Here is a 19,290-nt window from a genome sequence, read left to right as displayed (position 1 = left end):
GGCTCCCAGAATTCTGATGAACAAAAATTCCCAGCTTCTTTTTTTGGGGGGTCATTTTCTAAACCTTAAACCTGACATTTTAAACTGTTGAAAAGCCCGGTATTATGGTGTTAGAACTGTTCCAAAGGAACCGCCCCTCACAGCTCTGCATTTCTGAGTTCGCGCACATCACTAGATTTGATCCACACGTGTTTGCATGCACACGACAGCATTTATCTTAGAGACTTGGTGTCACAAACAGTGAGGAGGTGTCTTCTACCTTAGAGGCTCCTGAATTGATTTGAATTTCTTTTAAAATCATGTGTGTTCATTTGTGATAGAAACAGAATGGTTAAGATACTCCTAACAGCCAGGTACAGTGGTGTCCCCACATAATCCCCGCACTTGGAAGATGGAGGCAGAGGGTGATGGTTATCTCCAGCTGCATAGAGACTTTAAGGATTGATTGCATGGGATGTATGAGACTCTCTCTCGAAAAACTAGAGCAATAGCAACAACAACCAAATAAGCAATATTTATTTTAAAATATATTTTTGAATTTGAGCTTAGCCTTTAGTAGCCAAGATATTTCTGCAGCCCAAACAAAACTTCTTAAAAGATAGGCATGTTAGTTAGTGACAGAATGCTTGCCTAGCTCATGTGAGGCTCCAGCCTCAATCCCCAGAACCCGTGGGCGGGGGTGGGGGGTGGAAGGTCAGACCCTATATACAGATCCATGGCATCTTAATACAAATATATGGAAGTGAAAGTTTCCTAAAACAAAACAAACAACAACAACAACAACAACAACAACAAAACCCTGAGCTGTTTTCCATTTCTTTTTTTTTTTTTAAGTTTGTGTTCTGAAAAATTTCATTACTATATGGATATGAGTTCTGGTGAAAAGAAACTGTCATAACTACTGTTGTATTCAAACGCAAAGCCGTGTCATCCCCCCTCGGCTCCCCGGCACTGTGTCCTCTGTAGTCAGCACCACCCTCTCCCACTTCTGGCGGTGTCCCTCAGTCACAGCCACGCAGAGCCCAGAACATCAGGGATGGACCCAGGCAGCACTTAGTGCTTTACTTAGAACCCTGTGCTCTGTGCATGTGAAGTGTTCTCTCTTCTTTCTGAGCGGTATAGAGTATCCATTGTGAATTCTGGTTTATTTACCCTGCTCTAGCTAAGGGGCACTTGGCTTGTGTCCAGTGTTGGGCAATTACTAATTCGCTGTTGTAAGCGTTGGCTTGTAGGTTTTGGGTGCTCTTCTCACTTGGATCAACACCTAGGAGCTTGCTTTGTTGGCTCATACAGAGTCTGTGTGTTTGACTTCGGAAGAAACTGAAGATTCAGCAGCGCATCAGAGTCCAGTTGCTCCTTGTCAGCCCTCGATTCTAGCGGCTCGTAAAAAGTTGGGGACATTTCTAGCCCTGTATGGTAAAATTTCAGGTTATAGTTCGCATCTTCATAGTGACTAATCATCCTAATCACCTTGGATGGTATGTTTTTACATAAAACTTCAAATCTGTGTCTTTAAAAAGTATACTTAAAATATGTATGGCGAGTTGTCGCTGTCTAGCCCAGGCTGGCCTCGAATTTGCATACTTCTTGACTCAGCCTCCCTGATGTTGGGATTACAGAGATTATGAGGGATTACACCATACTTTGCCTAATTTTCATCATTTTTTAAAATCATTTTTAAATGGAAATCTTTAATATACTCTATATACAAATCATTTATCAGTTGTGATACATATCCCCCCTCCTCATCAATCTGTGGCAGGCCTTTTCCTTTCCTTAATAGTATCTTTTGCATGGCAAAAGTTAGAACACAAAGTAGCGCATGTCACTGTGAAATGTTCACACAGGTGTGTCACGATACTTTGTTTTCGGGCATCCCCTTCTTTCATCACACTCTCCCATCCCCCTGGCCTCCCCGCTTCCTAGCCCTCTCTCTCCCCACACAGTCTCTACTCCCGTGTCAACGTATTCCGCTACTCGTCTCGAAATCCCTTGAGATCTCTTTTGCCTCTTTCTATTCTTTTTCCTCTCCCACCTCGCACCACACACACGCATGTGCACACGTACACACACACACACAAACACAATTTAGATCTAGATTCCACATATGAAAAAACATGCTGTATATGAAAGATTTAATTTTGACGGAGATAACTTTTTTTTTCCGTTTTAAAATGCATTGTATTTTTGGTGCCACTACTAAGAATTCTCAGCCTACTCCAAAGCCATGAGACTTGTCTGTGTGTTTGGGATCTATGGTCTATTTTGAGTAAACTTTTAAATAATTCAGTAAGCATGGGTTTCCCCCGGCCCCAAGGCTGTTTTCTTTTTCACTGTAGAAAAATCCTTTATTTTCACACTTAGTAAAATTTATTCTAAAAAAAAGAAAATAATCCAGCCTAGAACTCAAGCATCTTCCAGCGTGAAGAAAAAAGTTCTGTAGATGCTTGATGTGATGAAGAGTCCTTTTTCCCTAGAGGACACCCAGTTGGCTTTCCAATAATGTCCACAAACAAACACGGTTTATACTCCAGTTATCTTTGCCCAGCTCCTTAGAAGCTCAAGAAAGACTGAAAATATAGCACACTTTAGAATGAGAATGGAAATTAAGGCTCATTTAATTGAATTCTGCCTTTTTAAAACTTACAAAAATAACACAACTATGTGGCAGAGTGTACACACAGCAGAAGTATCATCTGGGTACCGGAACATCACGGGGGCTGGCTTTCTGTTTCTTCATCCTTTCCTAGCTGTCTGGGGCTGGCATCTCTCCCTCCTCATGACCTCAGACGTTGGGCTCAGTCCTTGGCTCTCTTATTTTCTTCTTCTACTCACTCCCTGGGTGATCTCACTCAGGTCGTGGCTGAAAACGCCACATACACTTCACTAGTCAAAGCTCCTCCTGCCTCCTGCTTCCCTGAACTCCAGACTGCTTGACCCCACTGCCTCCTCAACACATCAGAGATGGCCGGCAGCTACTTGTCTACCACAGGAGTCTTGGCTTCCCCACCCACCCTCTTTGCCTAGGCTTTCCCATTGAGGTGAAGTTCAGTGCCGTCCCTCCATTTGCTAAGACAAAAGAGCCTAGATGTCACCTGACGCTGTCCACCAGACCCTTTCACACTATCAGTGAAATATACCCAGTATTGGATTGTACCATGGTCACAGATGTTGCCTCTAGGGCAGTGGTTCTCAACCTTCCTCATGCTGTGACCCTTTAATACAGTTCCTTACGTTGTGGTGAACCCAACCATGTGATTATTTTCATTCTCACTTCATAACTGTAAATCTGCTACTGTTATGAATCACAATGTAAATAAATATCTTATATGCAGGATATTTGATATGTGACCCCTGTGAAGCAGTCGGCCCCCAAAGGGGTCATGACACATAGGTTGAGTCTATTGCTTGCTTTCTGCTTACCTCCTCTACCAAGATGTAAACACCATGAAGGTGGAACTTTGATTCATAGCTGTAGCTCCAGCTTTTGGACAGGTGTGGCCCATCGTCCATGCTCAAAGAGTATTCTGGGAAAATCTCATACTCGATGAGATCAATACCAATAGATTCCTTCCTATTCTATTTTACTTCCTTCTTTCCCGTGGAGGTTGCTATTGTTATTCATGAGGAAAATTGCTTTTTGGTTTTCAAAAAAGATGCATTTGTAACAGTGGTCACACAGCTTTTCTGATGACACAAATCTTATACTATATCTTTCTCACTTAATAATGCATTTGGATCATTAGTTTATCCATCCCTCTATGTATTTATCAGATCATACAGATAGCCCACACTACAAATAGAACCAAGTTCATTGTCCTGTCAATAGGTCTGTGGATTGCGCCCCCTTTCCACTACTAGTGGATATGTTGGCACACACAACCTGGACAGTAGAACTCATATGGAGTTTTCTGTTAGTGACTTGGTAGACATTGATGATGGGACTGTAAAATGCCTTTTCCTCTTTTGTATTCCCAGCAACAGTATATTGGTACCTGCTATTCCACATTTAGTCAACACAACATATTATGCCACTTTATCAAAAAAAAAAAAAAAAAAAAAAGGTCAGCTCCTTTACAAATGAGATGAGTAATAAAAACCTGGACTTGAAAGCAGGTATTTTCCATTTCCTAGCTGGTAAACTCTTGAATTCCTAGATCTGAAACTCACTTCCCAAAGAAGAATAAAGTGTGAAAGAAAGTGATTTGAGATGAGAAACATTTGTCTTTGCAGAAGCTTCCACAGACTTTCCTGTGTAGAGTTGTTTCTGGTGTATGCTGATATGTCAAAAGTCTGCTCCCGAGATCTTGGTTTTCTTCCTATAAAGTACTATTTCTAGGTAAATTTTTTCTTAAATTAACATTTATTATTTTCATATATCAGTGTGTGAGTGTGTGCAAGTGAGGCCAGAGGCCTAGGATCCCCTGAAACTGGAGTGACAGACAGGTGTGTTCTGCCTGTCAAAGGTGCTGGGAACCAAACTCAGGCCCTCGGGAAGAACACAAGTGTTCTTACCCACTGGGCCATTGTTCCAGCCCTGATTTTTTTTCTTAAAACGAATCCACAACACAAAACCTCAAGTGTTGGAGTTGGCTTTAGGGTTCGTGAAAGTTGTTGCACTGGGTGATTTACTGTTACTTAACAGCCTTGCGGTTTCTGCTGGGCTTCACTAGAGCATACTCAAAGAACAAGCACAGTTATCTGTTTTAATGACTCGGTCTGGCGTCCAGAACACAGGCACAGGAATGAATACAAAGAGCAATGCCAAGCCAGAGGAGAGCCGGTTCACAGCAGCACCCGGGGGCTTCTGTGATGTAGTTGGTTTCAGCCCAGGACTAGTGTGAATGCTGCTTGATTCTCGCTTGCTCTGCCTTGTGGCTGCCGGCAGGGATGCACTGAGGTTCAAAGGGCAAACCCCAGTCTTCTCTGTTTTCATCAGCTGTCAAATGTGGGACGAGAGATTCTTGGGTGGTATCAGTATGTCAGAACTGAAGAGTTCTCTGAAGTTAGCTACTCTGATTATCTAGATGATGAAACAGGTCAGAGAGAAAAAGTGAGATTCATAGGCGATAGTCCAGACGCTTTAGAACACGTCCTATTAAATGGGGAGAGTAAAGCGGGCACTGTCATGTGCACTTTACAGACTTAGATTGCTAGCTGCACAAAAGCACTTTTGCTTTGGAATCCCTAAGAAGCAGTGTCGAACCAGTACATATGTCCCTGAACGCTTGCACCCACCACCTGCCTGTGGCAGACATTGTTAATGAACCCTAGAAAGTTCCGGTCTAAGACCCCTCCTTCTACAGTGCTGCTGGTAACTAGTCATAATCCAGCCAAGTTTTTATGTGAGTTAAGCATCTGTTGGTTCCCCCTTGTAAACATGTGATTCATGACCTGATGCTAAGAGCCCTGAACCTGAAGCCAGAAGACTGTGGTTTGTCTTCTTGATCTGCTTTTCCTGGTTATGTTGTCTTAGGCAGGTCACTTAACTGTTCTAGACCAGTTTGCCCTGAAATGAGGGAGTTGAGCAGGGTAATTATTAAGCATCCCCTTGCTCTGATGTCGTTATGAGTCAAGGCACAGAGGTTTTGACTCTGTGATTTCATAAGCGGACCATGACTATAGAAGTTTTTTGTTTGTTTGTTTAGGAAATTTGCATATTACAGGTCTGTTATTGGAATTTAGAAGTACATGTTTCTAGCCTCTTGGCTACTGCTTTTTATTTGCACGGTTCCATTGATCTATATCCCTGAAAGCAGAATTTAGGCGTTCACAGTGGGAAAGGGAGTTATTTAAATGAGAGGACTTACAAGAACCTTTTTTGGCTAAGTGGGGGCACAAATGGCCTCCCACACCAAGCTGGAGCAAGGCTCCATATAGTTGGCCCACCCTGCAGTTTGGGGTCTTGAGTTGCTTTTCTCTTCAATTTGCTTGCTCTGCTGGAACCTTCTAATGATCAAGAGGCCCTGCATTCATGAGGTCTTAGCAAGGGGTTCTCTTGGGATTCCTCGTCTCGGGTCTCTCCTGCGCTCTGTGGTGACACGACTCTTTGTTTTCCAGGCTCTCCTTCCTTAAGGGCGTATCCCCTCCTCTCTGTGATCACCCGACAACCCACAGTCATCTCCCATCTGGTTCCCACCGGCCCAGGAATCACCCCAGTGTTATCCCGCCATCCAGTCGCCACTGAGGCTGCCGCCACCGAGACCCCTGGTGGTGAGGCACTAGCCAGCAGCGAGTCTGAGACAGAGCAACCCACACAGCGGCAGAAGAAACCACGCAGGAGTCGTACCATCTTCACGGAGCTGCAGCTCATGGGCCTGGAGAAGAAATTTCAGAAACAGAAATACCTGTCTACTCCAGACAGGTGAGGGCATAAGGAAGGTACCAGCCTGGAGAAGCGGTTTGCTCTCTGTGGGGTGTGGATTCACAAAGGGCACTTTCCATTCTGGTTTCCACTCTTGGTCCAGACTTTATTCCTTTGCTCACGTCATGTCAACTTTGCATTAGAAGAGGCGGCCATCTGAATCTAGTGCTCAGAGCCTGAATGTAATCTCTTCTCTGTCTCTTCTACGCATTAGACAAACCTCTTCAGTGTTACAAGCTAGGGAAAGCTCAGCAAATAGTTGCCCAGGCTCTCTGCCAGGAAGCTAGCTGGGGTTTAAAGCCTTCGTCCTCTAACATCTTGTGCAGGGGGTCTAGACCTGGCCACCAGGCTGTGACTTCAGTCCTTGCTCCCCGTCTTGACACCTGGGGGACTCAGCTTGCTGGCTTGGCCTTGGCTGGGAGAGGCCAGGATTGGTCCAGGTGAGGTTTCTGACTCCATAGTGTGTCCTAGCAGAACTGAAAGCAGAGATCGCTGTGGAGCGGGAGTGAAGTCTCCTCTTTCGACCCCTTTGCAGGTCATGGGGGGGTGATTGTAACCCTTGCTCTCTGGAGAGGCCTCACCCTCTGTCTTTAGTGTCTTAAGTACAAAATACACTGAGCGGCATCTCTCGCCTTCCTGCCTTATCTCATCCTGAGATGGTTAAGCTTAGGGATGAGACTATTTATTGGGGGACTTTTCCAAGCCTTTTTAAAAATCATTTTTTTTGCTAACTGCTTTGTGTCTATTCAGTTGACCCCAGTCCTATGAGCGAACGGGGGTGGGGGGTAAATGTAAATGAACGCCTGAAGTTATTTAGGACTTGTTTAGAAAATAAGATGGAAGTGCACATCCTCCCTTCCGGGAATATGTCTCCTGGTTCCACAAGCCAGCTCCTTGCCGAGGGTCTCTTGGGTGCTGGCAAAGTGGCCTGGCAGGGGTCCAGGAAGCAGTACACGGAGCTCTGCTTTGAAGGACTCCGCGGGGGAAGAATAACTGCAATTGCTCTAGCATAGCAAGCTAGTACCAGTGGCAGATGCTGCCATAGAAACCCACAGATACTGCTAAGTGTGGCAGGGAAACCTATAAGAAGAGCTTTGGTTCCAGGAGAGACAAAGCATCCTACATAGGAGGGGATGCCCTTAAAAGGCTTAGACTCTTGTCTCCCTGGGCACGTTGTAGGAACTATAAGCATGGGTGTGAATAGGATAAGAAAGACCTCAGGTGCCTGGCTGAAGAGCAAGGTTTTGCAGTTGAGGCAGTCACTGATCCCTAAGAGCCAGATTTACGTTTTAGGATCATAGCTTTAGTAGCTGGTAATTGGTGGGACAGAGAAGCCTGCTATGGAAGAATCTAGGGATGGCTGCTGGATGTCATACTGGGAATAGAGAGGATTGGGGGATGCTTGAAAATTGAATGGGCAGCACTGAGCCTGGATGAGGGAGAAGGGTGGAAGTTGAGCACCCTGTGGTTCCTGAATGAGTTGGGCCACTAAGAAACAAGGATGCTATTCACGGAAGCTGAAAGGCCAGGGCAGGCTGGGATTGATGGGGAAAGTGACCTTTGCCTTGAACATTCACACTGCGAGTCGCAGTTGGTGAGTCGGGTCTGTAGATTAGAGAATTAATCCATGTGATCCCCAGGTAGCAGGTAACTAACTTCATGTGGAAACAGGTGGAGCGGCCATCATTATAGACGTAGGGTTGAGTATCTAAGAGCCTTCAGAAAGGATGGAAAAAAAAGTTAGGTTTATTGCTCAGAAGCCAGAGAACTTCAAAACATTTAGAAATGTTAGTTCTTAATAAATCTGTTGGGGCTTCCTGATACTTGCCCCGGCATCTCTCAGGTGACCCACACAGAAGTGATTCACTTGCCTAGGGAGGAGGATACCATCTGGCTGGCATTGAGGCTGACGCCTCAACCCGCCTGCCCGCCCTCCCTCTCCTATGTTCCCTGCCTCCCTACGTGACCGGAGCCATGAGCACTCCCTCCTCCCACAGCTCCTGCCCTCCTCCTCCTCCGTGTTTGTTTCCGCAGTTTCCTAGGTGACCCATTTGAGTGAATACGCAGGGAAGTGAGAATTTGTAGCGGTGGCAGGTAACGAGAGAAAGCCGATGACAGCGAGATGTTTCCGCAGCCAGTGTGAGTCAGGGATGCATTTTTCCCAAGTGAGCTAACAGCATTTGCTAATGCCGGGGCAGAACTATGAACCTTCCACTGACTAATGCACCTGATGGCCTCAGGTGAACCAGGCTCAGGAAAACCCTGCAGGAGCCCGAGAGACCCTTAGGACCCTCGGGACCAGAACTGTGGCGCCCCCCCTGGGTTGCTGGTTCATAGGAATGACTGCTTAGGGCATAGCCCTTCATTAATGGGAAGAGCTAAGTGCTGTTGGCACTGGGAACTTATTGCTTTTGTCAGTTGTCAAACGCTAGGCTGCCAGTAGCCCCTCTGCAGGGATGACCAGGTAGGTATGTGTGGATGTAGTTTTAAGACAGGATCAGCATTCCTTTGAAGGCAGATTCTATTTTTAAAATTATTATTAGAGGCTTAATTAATATACCTTATTCAGAGGTCCTGGGAGTCATGCCTGTGAACACCAAGAGTTGGCTGATACCAGGGTCAGAGTTCCTGCCAATGCTAGATCTCCTCAGGTAGAGAAAGCTGCAGCTGAGGCAACACACCTGGACTGCCTGTGGCTTGGGTTTTTGAGCCTGTGCAGGCTTGCAAGAAATAGCGGCCCTAGGTCTGCAAATGGCAATTCTCAGAAACCTGGGAGCCTTCAAGCAGCGATGGTCACTGCTCAGGCTGATGTACAAGTCTGAACTGCTTCGCTGAGCAGGGTTGGTGTTCCAGGGAGCTTGCAGGCAGGCGGCTCATGTTCTCTCAGATCTCACATCTCTCCACATGGTGCCCGGGGAACCACAAAGGTCCCTGGCTGCAGCCTTGAGGACTAAGGGTAGGAACCTGACGAATTGCCCCTTCCTCCATGTGCTCCCTGGGAGTGCTGGCTGTGCCCTCAGGTGGTGGCATCTCTGTGTCTCCTTGGCAGTTCTGCTTTGTAGAGAAGTGTTATGAGGTTAACCCTCACAGAAGGTGGCCCTCACACAGAAGGCGGCCCTCACAGAAGGTGGCCCTCACAGAAGGTGGCCCTCACAGAAGGTGGCCCTCACAGAAGGTGGCCCTCACACAGAAGGTGGTCCTCACACAGAAGGTGGCCCTCACAGAAGATGGCATATAAGTCAGCCATAGGTGGATTTCATTCTCTCTCCAGGATCCAGGAGTCAGTAAAATCAGAGCCAGAAGACTGTTTATTTCAGGCTTTTGGGGACACATGGTCTGTCGTAGTTACTCAATCAAGTCTTCTGATGGAGCACAGAGGTAGCCATAAGCAATATGAAAGCAAACAAACTTATCTGTGTTCCCGATAAACTTTATTTAAAAGAAAGTCAAGTGTCAAGAAGAGTTTGGTTCTATTGTTGAGAAATCCTAATCTCTCTCTAAGCTTTAAATCTTTTACCTGTAAGATGGGAATAACTACACCCACTTCAGAATAATAAATCGATAGCGCTAGGCAGGGGCTTAGTGTGTGTCTGGGATGCTGTTGTGCTCTGGGAGCGGTTGCTGTGCTGTTGGAATTACCTCCCACTGCACACTCTGTGGCAATGGCTTTGCTGTTGGGGCCTTTCCAAAGGCCACAGAGAGAAGCAGGGACACGATGAGCATAGAAGGCAGGAGGGACTGTGGGTTCGATGCTTCACTGGACTCTTTGTGACTTTCTGTTCCAATCATTATAACAATTTAGGGCAGCTCCAGTAAGTTCCTGGGGCCAACGAGATGGCTCAGGGGATGAGCCACTTGCTCCACAGGTGTGAGGAAGAGTTCATAGTCCCAGAACCCACATCCAAGTCAGACAGGTGCGACTACTTCCTATAATCCCAGCATTTAGTAGGAAGAAACAGGGGGTGCCCAGGGCAATGGGAGAACTCTGGGTTCAGCAAGGTACCCTGTCTCAATAAAGCAAGGAGTGTGATGGAAGAGGAAGCCTGACATCTTCGGGTGTCCATACATCACACCCAAACATGCACGCACATAACCATATACTCAAGGCGATGCAAAAATCTCTGAACCCTGCTTCTGTATTTAGCAATGTCGTAGTAGGTACTTCTGTGAACGTAAAGTGAAAGACTTGGTCTTGAGCTGGGGAGGCTGAAGTAACGTGTTCTCTGAAGAGAGCTGACAACATGGTCCATTGGGGGACCGCTGAATATGAGGGGTCATGGGAGCTGGGGGGCTTGCTGGAGGTGGATCTGGACTGATGTGTGGAATTCCCACAGGAGTATAGCTCTACTTTTTATTTCCCGTGCTTGGGGATCAGAATCCACGGTTTACAGAGGGTCAGGTTTAAGACTGAAGGCTCAGATGTCCAGATGACAGTTTGAGATTCAGAAGCCAGTGTCTGGGGCTAGCCAGTATGACCCCTCCTTTCTTGTTCCCTCTTCTCTCCCTCACGCTTCCTTTGTGTCTCACGCCTTCTAGGTTGGACTTGGCCCAGTCTCTGGGACTCACTCAGCTACAAGTGAAGACTTGGTATCAGAACCGCAGGATGAAATGGAAGAAGATGGTAAGAGAGGACGGGGAGTCGAGCCCCGAGCCCATCCTTTTGGGAAGAACCCCACCCTGCGCTGTGGAGGGCAGGGAGGACTGGTGGCAATTTGGTTGTTAAGACAGGAAGGTCTTCCACCATGCTGGCTGGGAGGGAGACTGAGCTTGACCTCATCCCCTAGCCAGAGAGAGATTCTTTTTTTCAGTTTTCCTAGAAATCAAAGAAGAAATCCTACAAGCTTCTCAGCTGCTCTTCTGAACCCCACCTGCTGGTGCTTCCAAAGAACTCTGCCCCCTCCCAGCAATAGCGACAGTCATAAAAAAGAGATGTGTTTCTGTACTTAGGCCCCTAAATGCAGGAATCTTTAAAATTGGTCATAGTCGCCTGGGTAGCAAGATAAGTCCTTCTTTCTCTGGGAATTCTGATTTCAGAGACCTATGTCAGGGCTGGGCCAGGCCAGGTTATAGCAAAGCATGCTCCCTTCAACCAGTTCCCACCTTCCAGTGACCTATCATTTTATGAACCCGCCATGAGGCCAGAGCCCCTCCCACCCCCCTGCACTGTGCTCACTGCCTCGAAGTCGCACCTCTGAACATTTTGTCTTTGACATCATGCTGTGAACACACGTGACACCCAAACATTGCCGTTCCTGTGCTAGCCATCCTGGCCTAGGCGCCATGGGAAAGACAGTAAACTATAACTCCTGCTCCCAAGGGAATTTGTTATGAAGCTGGAGGAAGAAGGTCCAGGAAGCAGCAAGGGAGTGCAGAATGACCCAGGGCCGGTTATTTCATTTGAGTTGATGAGCCCCCAAAGGGTTCCGATGAGAAGCCAGCTGCAGACAGAAGTTGAAAGTGCAGGAACGTGAAGTTCAGATAAATAGAATCATTCAAAAAATTCCATAAGGCTCTACTTATGGAAACTGGGAGGGAGGGGGTTGTCATTCTTTGAAGGAACCAAGTTTGGGAGTGAGAGGCGCTGGGCTGCGTTCCTGTGTATGCCCCTCCCTGCCCATTTGGGGCCGGTCCCTTTGGTTCTTTTCCTTTTAAGCTCCACCACCTACCTCTTTCCCCATCAATCACCATCATGGAAATCAACGTCTCCTGAGTAGCAGAGTATTGTTTAAATTGGTTATCAGCAATCTTCTCATGAGTCATTTGAATAACGAACTGACAACCAGTCCCCTGGGCCAGCACCGCCCAGTCCCCGTGGGACAACGCGCGCCTTGGGCTCTGACGTCACTTGTTTTCCGTCAGCCACTGTACTGCTGGCACAGTGCTGGGGTAGTTGATGGTGATTTTCAACCCTACACATCAAAGTGGAAGTAACTCTACAGACTTAACCTCAGAGAACGTTCTAGGCAAACCAAACCCCAGGCCCCTTCAGGAGAGAAGAGAACCGAGCTTCTAGTTCATGTTAGCAATAGCATATGGACCAATTAATTTATAACCGGTAATAGGGACAAAATGACAAGCTGAATCTGTCTTGTGAAACCTTAAAAATGTTCTGTGACCCTTTGTGTTTCCATACAGTGGCTGTGAGTGTGAGTCAGGAAGCTCCAATGGACCATGAGAGGAGAAAAAGTATTGAAGGGGCAGGAAAGATGGGGTGAAGAGTACAAGGGGAAGCAGAGGATGTGAAGAATAGGGGGAAGGCCATCACAAACAAATCATGTTTGGAAATACTTCGTGAAACCTAATGCTTTCAATGCTAGGTAAAATATTAACCAAAACACACAAAAGATAAAAACATATTTTCAGTCAAGTCAGGGCCACGGACCTGAAAACTAAGTTACACAAAGTACCCAGGGCCTGAAAACTAAGTTACACAAAGTAACCAGGGCACCAGAGAGGAGGGGATGACAGGCTTCAGAAGCAGGAGAGAAGGGAGGGCTTTGTGGGAGAGACACCATCAAGCTGTTTTCAGTGGCTGAATGGACGTGTGTCCAGTGATGGTGGAGGATGGACTACAGGCAGAAGACCTAAGCTTGGGGTGCTTAGGACCTTCAAAATGGCGGGAGCCACAAAGGCTTGGCATCCCATTGCGAGTGCTGAGTTCTGACTCCCTCCAAACAGCGAGGCATTGTTGAGCTGTAGATTGCTTCACAGATTTTTCCGGCTAAAAACTCTTTCAAGGCTATCTCTTCAGGTACTGAGGAGGGAAGAGAAAGATAATTGGGTAATAAAGATGTCTCAAGGCTAGTAACCTAATTGGAACTGGAAAAAGATTAGTATTTGATTCTCAGACTCACTCCTGAGGCTGCCAAGGACAAAGCTGCCAAGAGCAAGATAGGATCTCTGACGAGTTTTGACTGGTCAGCATCTGTAACCTATAGCGGGTTGAGTAAATTTCATCTTGCACATGAGATGGGGTGCTTATCCTGTATTCCATTTCTGTGGCGCCACATAATTCATATCTGCCTGAAAACATCTTATTATTCAGTGGTCTTTCTTCCGAAAGAGGATCCAATCCCATGCCAGAATGTGGGTGGACTACACTGTCATGCTTTTTTAAATTTATTCTTAATTTTAAAAAAAATTATTTTTGGTCTCGCTTTTGCATTGTCTCGAGAGAGTCAACAGTTCAGTGAGACTGTTACCAGTTGTTGCCTGTATGACCCTGGACAGGTTCTTGTGTGTCTCCTTGGTAAAAACCTCACATCTACTTCAGAGTGTTACTAAAACTGGGGTGACATCTATAAAATACATAGGACAGCGCTTGCCAAACAAGATACAGACAAGGGATATTAGCTGCCATTATTGTTGCTTGTTATCTGCAAAATCCCGTGTTTCCAGATAACCGGAATCTTTGGAGACTACTATCGGTAAAGTCAAAGGCTTCCAGGGCCCCTCAAGTTGCTCTTTTGGTTGAGAGAATCCTGGGTTGTTGGTCCCTGTCAGAGTTTGGCACTGGGACACAGTTTGAGGCCTTGGGTCTTCAGGCTGGGGCAACAGGAATGTGAGCAGTAACACCCTGGGAGAGACTGGCGCAGGAGAACCCATACATTTTCTCCTGGCATCACGGAAACTGTCATCGATTCTGTGGTCCCCACTGTGCTGGAGGGAGGAAGGGGGAGAGAAGCAAGATTCTGAGTTCATAAGCCTAGCATCTGTTGGGTAAATGCAGATGAACAGGAAACATAGTGGTATGTGCTTTGTGTTCATTGCACATTTAAGCAGAATCAATTGCTAGTCAGCCTGTTAGATTTGAGTGATTCGGGGTCTTAGGTTCAAGGCCAGCTCTGTCAGTGGCTCACTTTGACCCTGAAAGCCCTTTCTGTCAATTCTTTCTTGATTGGAAGAGGAAGGAAGGCAGATTCACACTTCTATACTGCCATCCTGTTCTGTTGTCTGGGGTGACTGCCCAAATCCCATCTAGGTACCTCATGAAGAAAGCAATAGACCCATCCTGACAATCTCAGTTACAGGACAGTCACATGCCCCAATTTAGAGTTCAGAGGAGGACGGCCGACAGACACAGTTAGTGAAGTACCTTGTTTTAGGTGTTTTTGTGAGAGATAGAGAAGCATGTGACCTCATGTCCAGTCCTAGCCTGTCTGGACTAAGGAACAGACTGTCTCTAGGAGTCAGTGAGGAAGCCCCCAGAGAGGGCTGCAGGGTGCTGCGAGTCCGCAGTCCTGGTGCAGGGCGGGTGCGGGATAATTGCATGTCTCAGGTGTGCTGGGAGGCAGGGGCCAGAGGTCGATGTGGAAAGCAGCCAGAAGGGTAGTTGTCTTCTAATTACTGCTTGCACTGGAATGTTCTATTCCATGTAGAAAATGGTTTGATTGTTTTGACTGTTTTTCCATGCTGTCGGAAAGCAGCCAGGTGGGGTAAATCCAAGCTGTGTGGGTGGTGTCCTCTAATTGCCGGGCTTTCCTTTGCCAATTAGGTGGCTTCCTTAGACCTGCCCTTTTCTAACTTGATTACTGCATGGGGCAACTGCTTTTTGTATAACCCCTTTCATACCCGGTGGAGCTGCTTTCAACATGTAGGTTCCGTCCTGGCACAGTCAGGCACTTTCAAAAGCACTGATGACATCAAAATCAGATAGTGACTTACCCAAAAAGGAATATAAGGGTGTCGTCTCTCCAGAGGTGAATCCTGTTAATGTCTATACCTTGCTGAAGGTTACTTCATGTCTCCATGTGAGCTATCTAATCGGGTTCAAATAAGCCAAGAATTGCAGCTGGAAAGAGGTGTTTGTTGAGAATACATATTATCCTGGCCTTTGTACATGAAAACTAACTCAAAACAGATCACAGATCTACATAAGAGCTAAAACAGTAAAAAGCCTTAGAAGGAAACCTAAGTAAATATTTTTGACTTAGGACTGAACAAGGCTTTCTGATATAAGACACAAAAGCAGTGTCAACACAGAAAAACTAAGCTGGATTTTATGAAAATGAAAACTTTTGTGAAGGGTCTGTCACGAAGCGAGAACAATAGAGGGAGAGGAAGAAGTGAAAAAAGAGCCCTTAGCATGGGAGCAAATTTTTCAAATATTTTATCTGATAAGGGACATGTGTCTAGATTTTTTTTTTAAAAAAGCATCCCTTGTGATGTATTCTAAGGAGACAATTTGAACAGACCTACCTCTAAAGCAGATGTACAAATGGTTTTCCCATTCCACATGGTCAACCCTGAGATGGTATACACACAAGAAGTAAACAGACTGAGAAAGATGTACTTCTATACTTAAGAGAAAATGTATATCAACAATTAAAAGAAAAGAAGCCCATGAATTTGCAGGAGACCAATGTGGAGAGGGATACATGAGAAGGGTTGGAGGAAAGGAATGGGGAATGATGCAATTATATTTTAAAATTTATTTTGAAAAGATGTACAAATAGCCAATAAGCCCACAAAAAAGGTGCTCAACCTTGTTCACATCAGGGAAATGCAAATCAAATGAGATCTCACTTCACTCTAGTGAAGATGGCTATAATCAGGAAGGCGTAATGACAGACATTGGTGAGGAGGTGGAGACTTGAAATCTACACACATTGCTGGTCGGAATGCGCAATGGTGCAGCTACTTTAGAAAAAGTCCCTAGAATGTTAATCATAGAGTTGACATATGATGTAGCAATTGCATGTCTGGGTATAGACCTGAAAGAGATCAAAGCAGAAACTTGTAGAGATATTTGTTCACCCATGTTCATAACAGCATTATTCTCAGAGCCCAAAGGTAGGAGTAACCAAACTTTGATACAGACAGAAAGTGAATATTATTTTCACTACAACATGTTATGATTCTGTTTATACGAACTGTCCAGAGCGGATTCATCTGTAAGGAAACACGAAGACTACTGATTGCCAAGGCACAAGGCAAAGATGTTGTGGGGAGTGGGGATTTGGTGCTAACGGGTATAAGGTTTCTGTTGAGGATGAGGAAAATGCTCTAAAACTGCCTTGCAACAATAGATGACCAAGTTGGCAATTATACTAAACATTGTTGAAATGGGTAGTTCAAATACACGAAGCATGCTTGCAAATTATGTCTCAAACCTGTTTTAATAAGAACTTAAAGTTTGGCAAGTTGCTGTACTCATTCTTGACGTTTAGCCTAAGAAGGCCCTCTTCTGTCCTTGAAGAAAGAGACAGACAGTGTCAATAGATACCCAGAGACTACACAGAAAGGTCCTGGCAGCTGAGGTGTCAGGAGAGATTTAGAAGGTCCTCTTTGTCCTTGAAGAAAGAGACAGGGTCAGTAGATACCCAGTGACTACACAGAAAGGTCCTGGCAGCTGAAGTGTCAGGAGAGATTTGCCCCTAAGGTGCTTCTGTGCAAATGGAGAAGACAGTGATAAATTAGAGATGTTCTACAGTTTGATCTAGAATGGGCCCCAAAGGCCCATGTGTAGAAGGCTCCATTTCTAGCCTATAATGCTGTTGGGGGTGATGGAATGATGGAAGATACACACACACACACACACACAAAGATTATATGTATAATCTTTAAGAATACACACACACATATATATCGTATTTTTTGTTCATATCTACCTCCCATCCCCCTAAGTTCTATTTATATTTTAAGATAGGGTCTTACATAGCTCAGCTCGCCTTGAACTTGTTATATAATCAGAGATGATCCACTTGCTTCTACCTCCCAAATTCTGGGATCACAGGTGTATGTCACTATGCTGAGCTTTTTTTTTTTTTTTTTTTTTTTATCTTTCTTCAAGTTTCTGAAGTGTATATTGAGAAAGGTCTGTCCATAATAGCTGACAAAGGCCTGCTGCGTGCTGGGAGCCAGTGGGAGGGGCCGGCAAATATGCATACAGAGGTGGTGCTTTTATGAAAGTTCTCATACGGCACATGGGGAGAGCATATGATTGACTCAGGGGAGTAGGGCAGGTAGGCTTCCAAAAGATGTAATTCAGGGAGAGGCTGCCATTCAGCCACCTTCCTGGTGTCTCATGTATACAATGGGTTCTTCCCAGTCACCCTGTAGTAGAAGGTACTATGAACCCCATTTTACAGGTGAGGAAACTGAGACTGAGGTTCCTTAAAAAGTTTCCCAAAGACAAAGCTGGAAAGTGGCTGGATTTAGTGGTTGCATCTCTTGCTACGGTGGCCAGCTACCTCTTTCCAACAAGACAGGAGGATATATTTTTTTTACACCTTTTCTTCTGATAACAGAAATTCTTATGAATGATCCTTGGTGAAAATTTAGAAAATAGCATAATATAAAGAAACGAAACATTATCCATGATCTCCATCCTGCAAACAAGGCAGCGTATAAGCTGTCTATCCTCAAAATTGAACTATGCTGTATTATGGCTTGTTTTTAATAAAAATATATTTATAATGTTTCCCAAGCAGAGCCTCTCTTCTATAATAATTGTTTTGGTTATCAGAAATCTCTCTTTGGAATTGACTGTAATTATCTCACATTTAGGGTACCCACTCTAATTTTTGCTGTTATAATCAATGTTGGGTTGACTATGTTTTGCAGATCAACCTTTTTGTAGACATGGGTGAGTGTTGAGAATTTATTCTGAGGAATTTCTTTTTTAAAGGGGTTCATGTTTTAAAGCTTTTAGCTTGAATTGTCAGATTGTCCAGGCTCCATCTTCACACAAAATGAGTTTATTCTCTTGCTTGCTACAGATCTATCAGTTCGATAGTTATCACATTAGCATTTGAAGTTTAATTGCTTTCCTCACCAAAGAAGGTGATTTTTTTCTGTGTCTATGACTGGGGTATTAAATGCCAAAGTATATAATGCCTAAAAGTCCACTGAACATGGAAGAAGCTGACTTCAGGGGATGGTCTTAAAATACATGTGGTCAAACCCTATGGCTTTGCTATTGGCGGGAGAGACTCTCACAATGCTGTGTGAGTGTGAACCAGGACCAGGAAGGTGCAGGCTGAAGGGATTTCTTAGATTTAGTAATTTCTCTCTCCCTTTATCCCACATAGGTTCTTAAAGGTGGACAAGAAGCACCCACAAAACCTAAGGGGCGTCCCAAGAAGAACTCTATTCCCACATCAGAGGAGATTGAAGCTGAAGAGAAGATGAACAGCCAGGCCCAGAGCCAAGAGCACCTGGAGTCCTTGCAGGGACACAAGGAGCCCTGTGATATCCAGGAGCCCAAAGCATGCCATGTCCCCCTGGAGGTGTCAGAACCGCCACCTCACCAGCCCCAGGAGTTGCCAGAAGCTTCTTCTGAACCCCCACCATTAAGCTAAGCTAAAGTTCTTTGGGGGAAGGGGGATACTGGGGAAAAGGGAAGAGAGAGAAGGCAAGGAGACTCAGGATAGAAGACTGGGAAAGCCTACTCGCGTGGGTGAAGGAGCGCCATCTGGCCACCTCCTCCCAGCGGCATTTTCATCTTGAGCATTTGATGAAGACTTGTTTTCCTTGGGTCTTGCCCTTCTTGCAAGGCTGTGTTAGCCACAGATACCCCTGAGTAAGGGAGCTAGCGCCTTGGAGCTGTTTGCCCAGGCTAGGGTGATGGCTGTGAGGTTGAGTACAGCAGCCTGTCAGTGTGACAAGCTGGGCTGGCCTGCAGAGAGGGCTGCTCTTCTCCCTCCCTGCTTCCCTCTGGGTAGCCAGTCAGCGGCACAGAGAGAGGTAGGTGGGAGCGCTTGGGAAGCCCGTCCAGGCTCCTTGCTGACTCAGCGCTTATTTCTGTAGTTTTAAGAGAATGGAATGTTTTGGGGTTCTTTTTGGAGGGTGGGGTGGGGGAGACTGTTGAAGGCAGGCAAAGAAAGAAAGAAAAGAAAAAGAAGAAGAAAGGAGTTGGAGGGAGTTGTGAGTTACTAGGGACATCTCTGAGTCCTGCTTGCCTGTTTGGAGACGCGTGTGCCTTT

General features: G+C 45.6%; 1 protein-coding gene across 1 annotated transcript in view; it reads left to right on the top strand.

Moving 5' to 3' along the window:
- The window catches only part of Barx2 (BARX homeobox 2), a 66,364-nt gene extending 47,698 nt beyond the window's left edge, over positions 1 to 18,666 (top strand). Inside the window, exons 2-4 of the mRNA XM_038321230.1 lie at positions 6,061 to 6,364; positions 10,901 to 10,985; positions 18,397 to 18,666. Of these exons, the coding sequence (XP_038177158.1) occupies positions 6,061 to 6,364; positions 10,901 to 10,985; positions 18,397 to 18,666 (659 nt within the window). The remainder of the gene's footprint in view (positions 1 to 6,060; positions 6,365 to 10,900; positions 10,986 to 18,396) is intronic.
- Positions 18,667 to 19,290: the final 624 nt, after the last annotated feature.

This window comes from Arvicola amphibius, chromosome 3 (genome assembly GCF_903992535.2).
Source record: "Arvicola amphibius chromosome 3, mArvAmp1.2, whole genome shotgun sequence".
Taxonomy (NCBI): domain Eukaryota; kingdom Metazoa; phylum Chordata; class Mammalia; order Rodentia; family Cricetidae; genus Arvicola; species Arvicola amphibius.
This window is presented reverse-complemented; position numbering and strand designations above follow the sequence as displayed.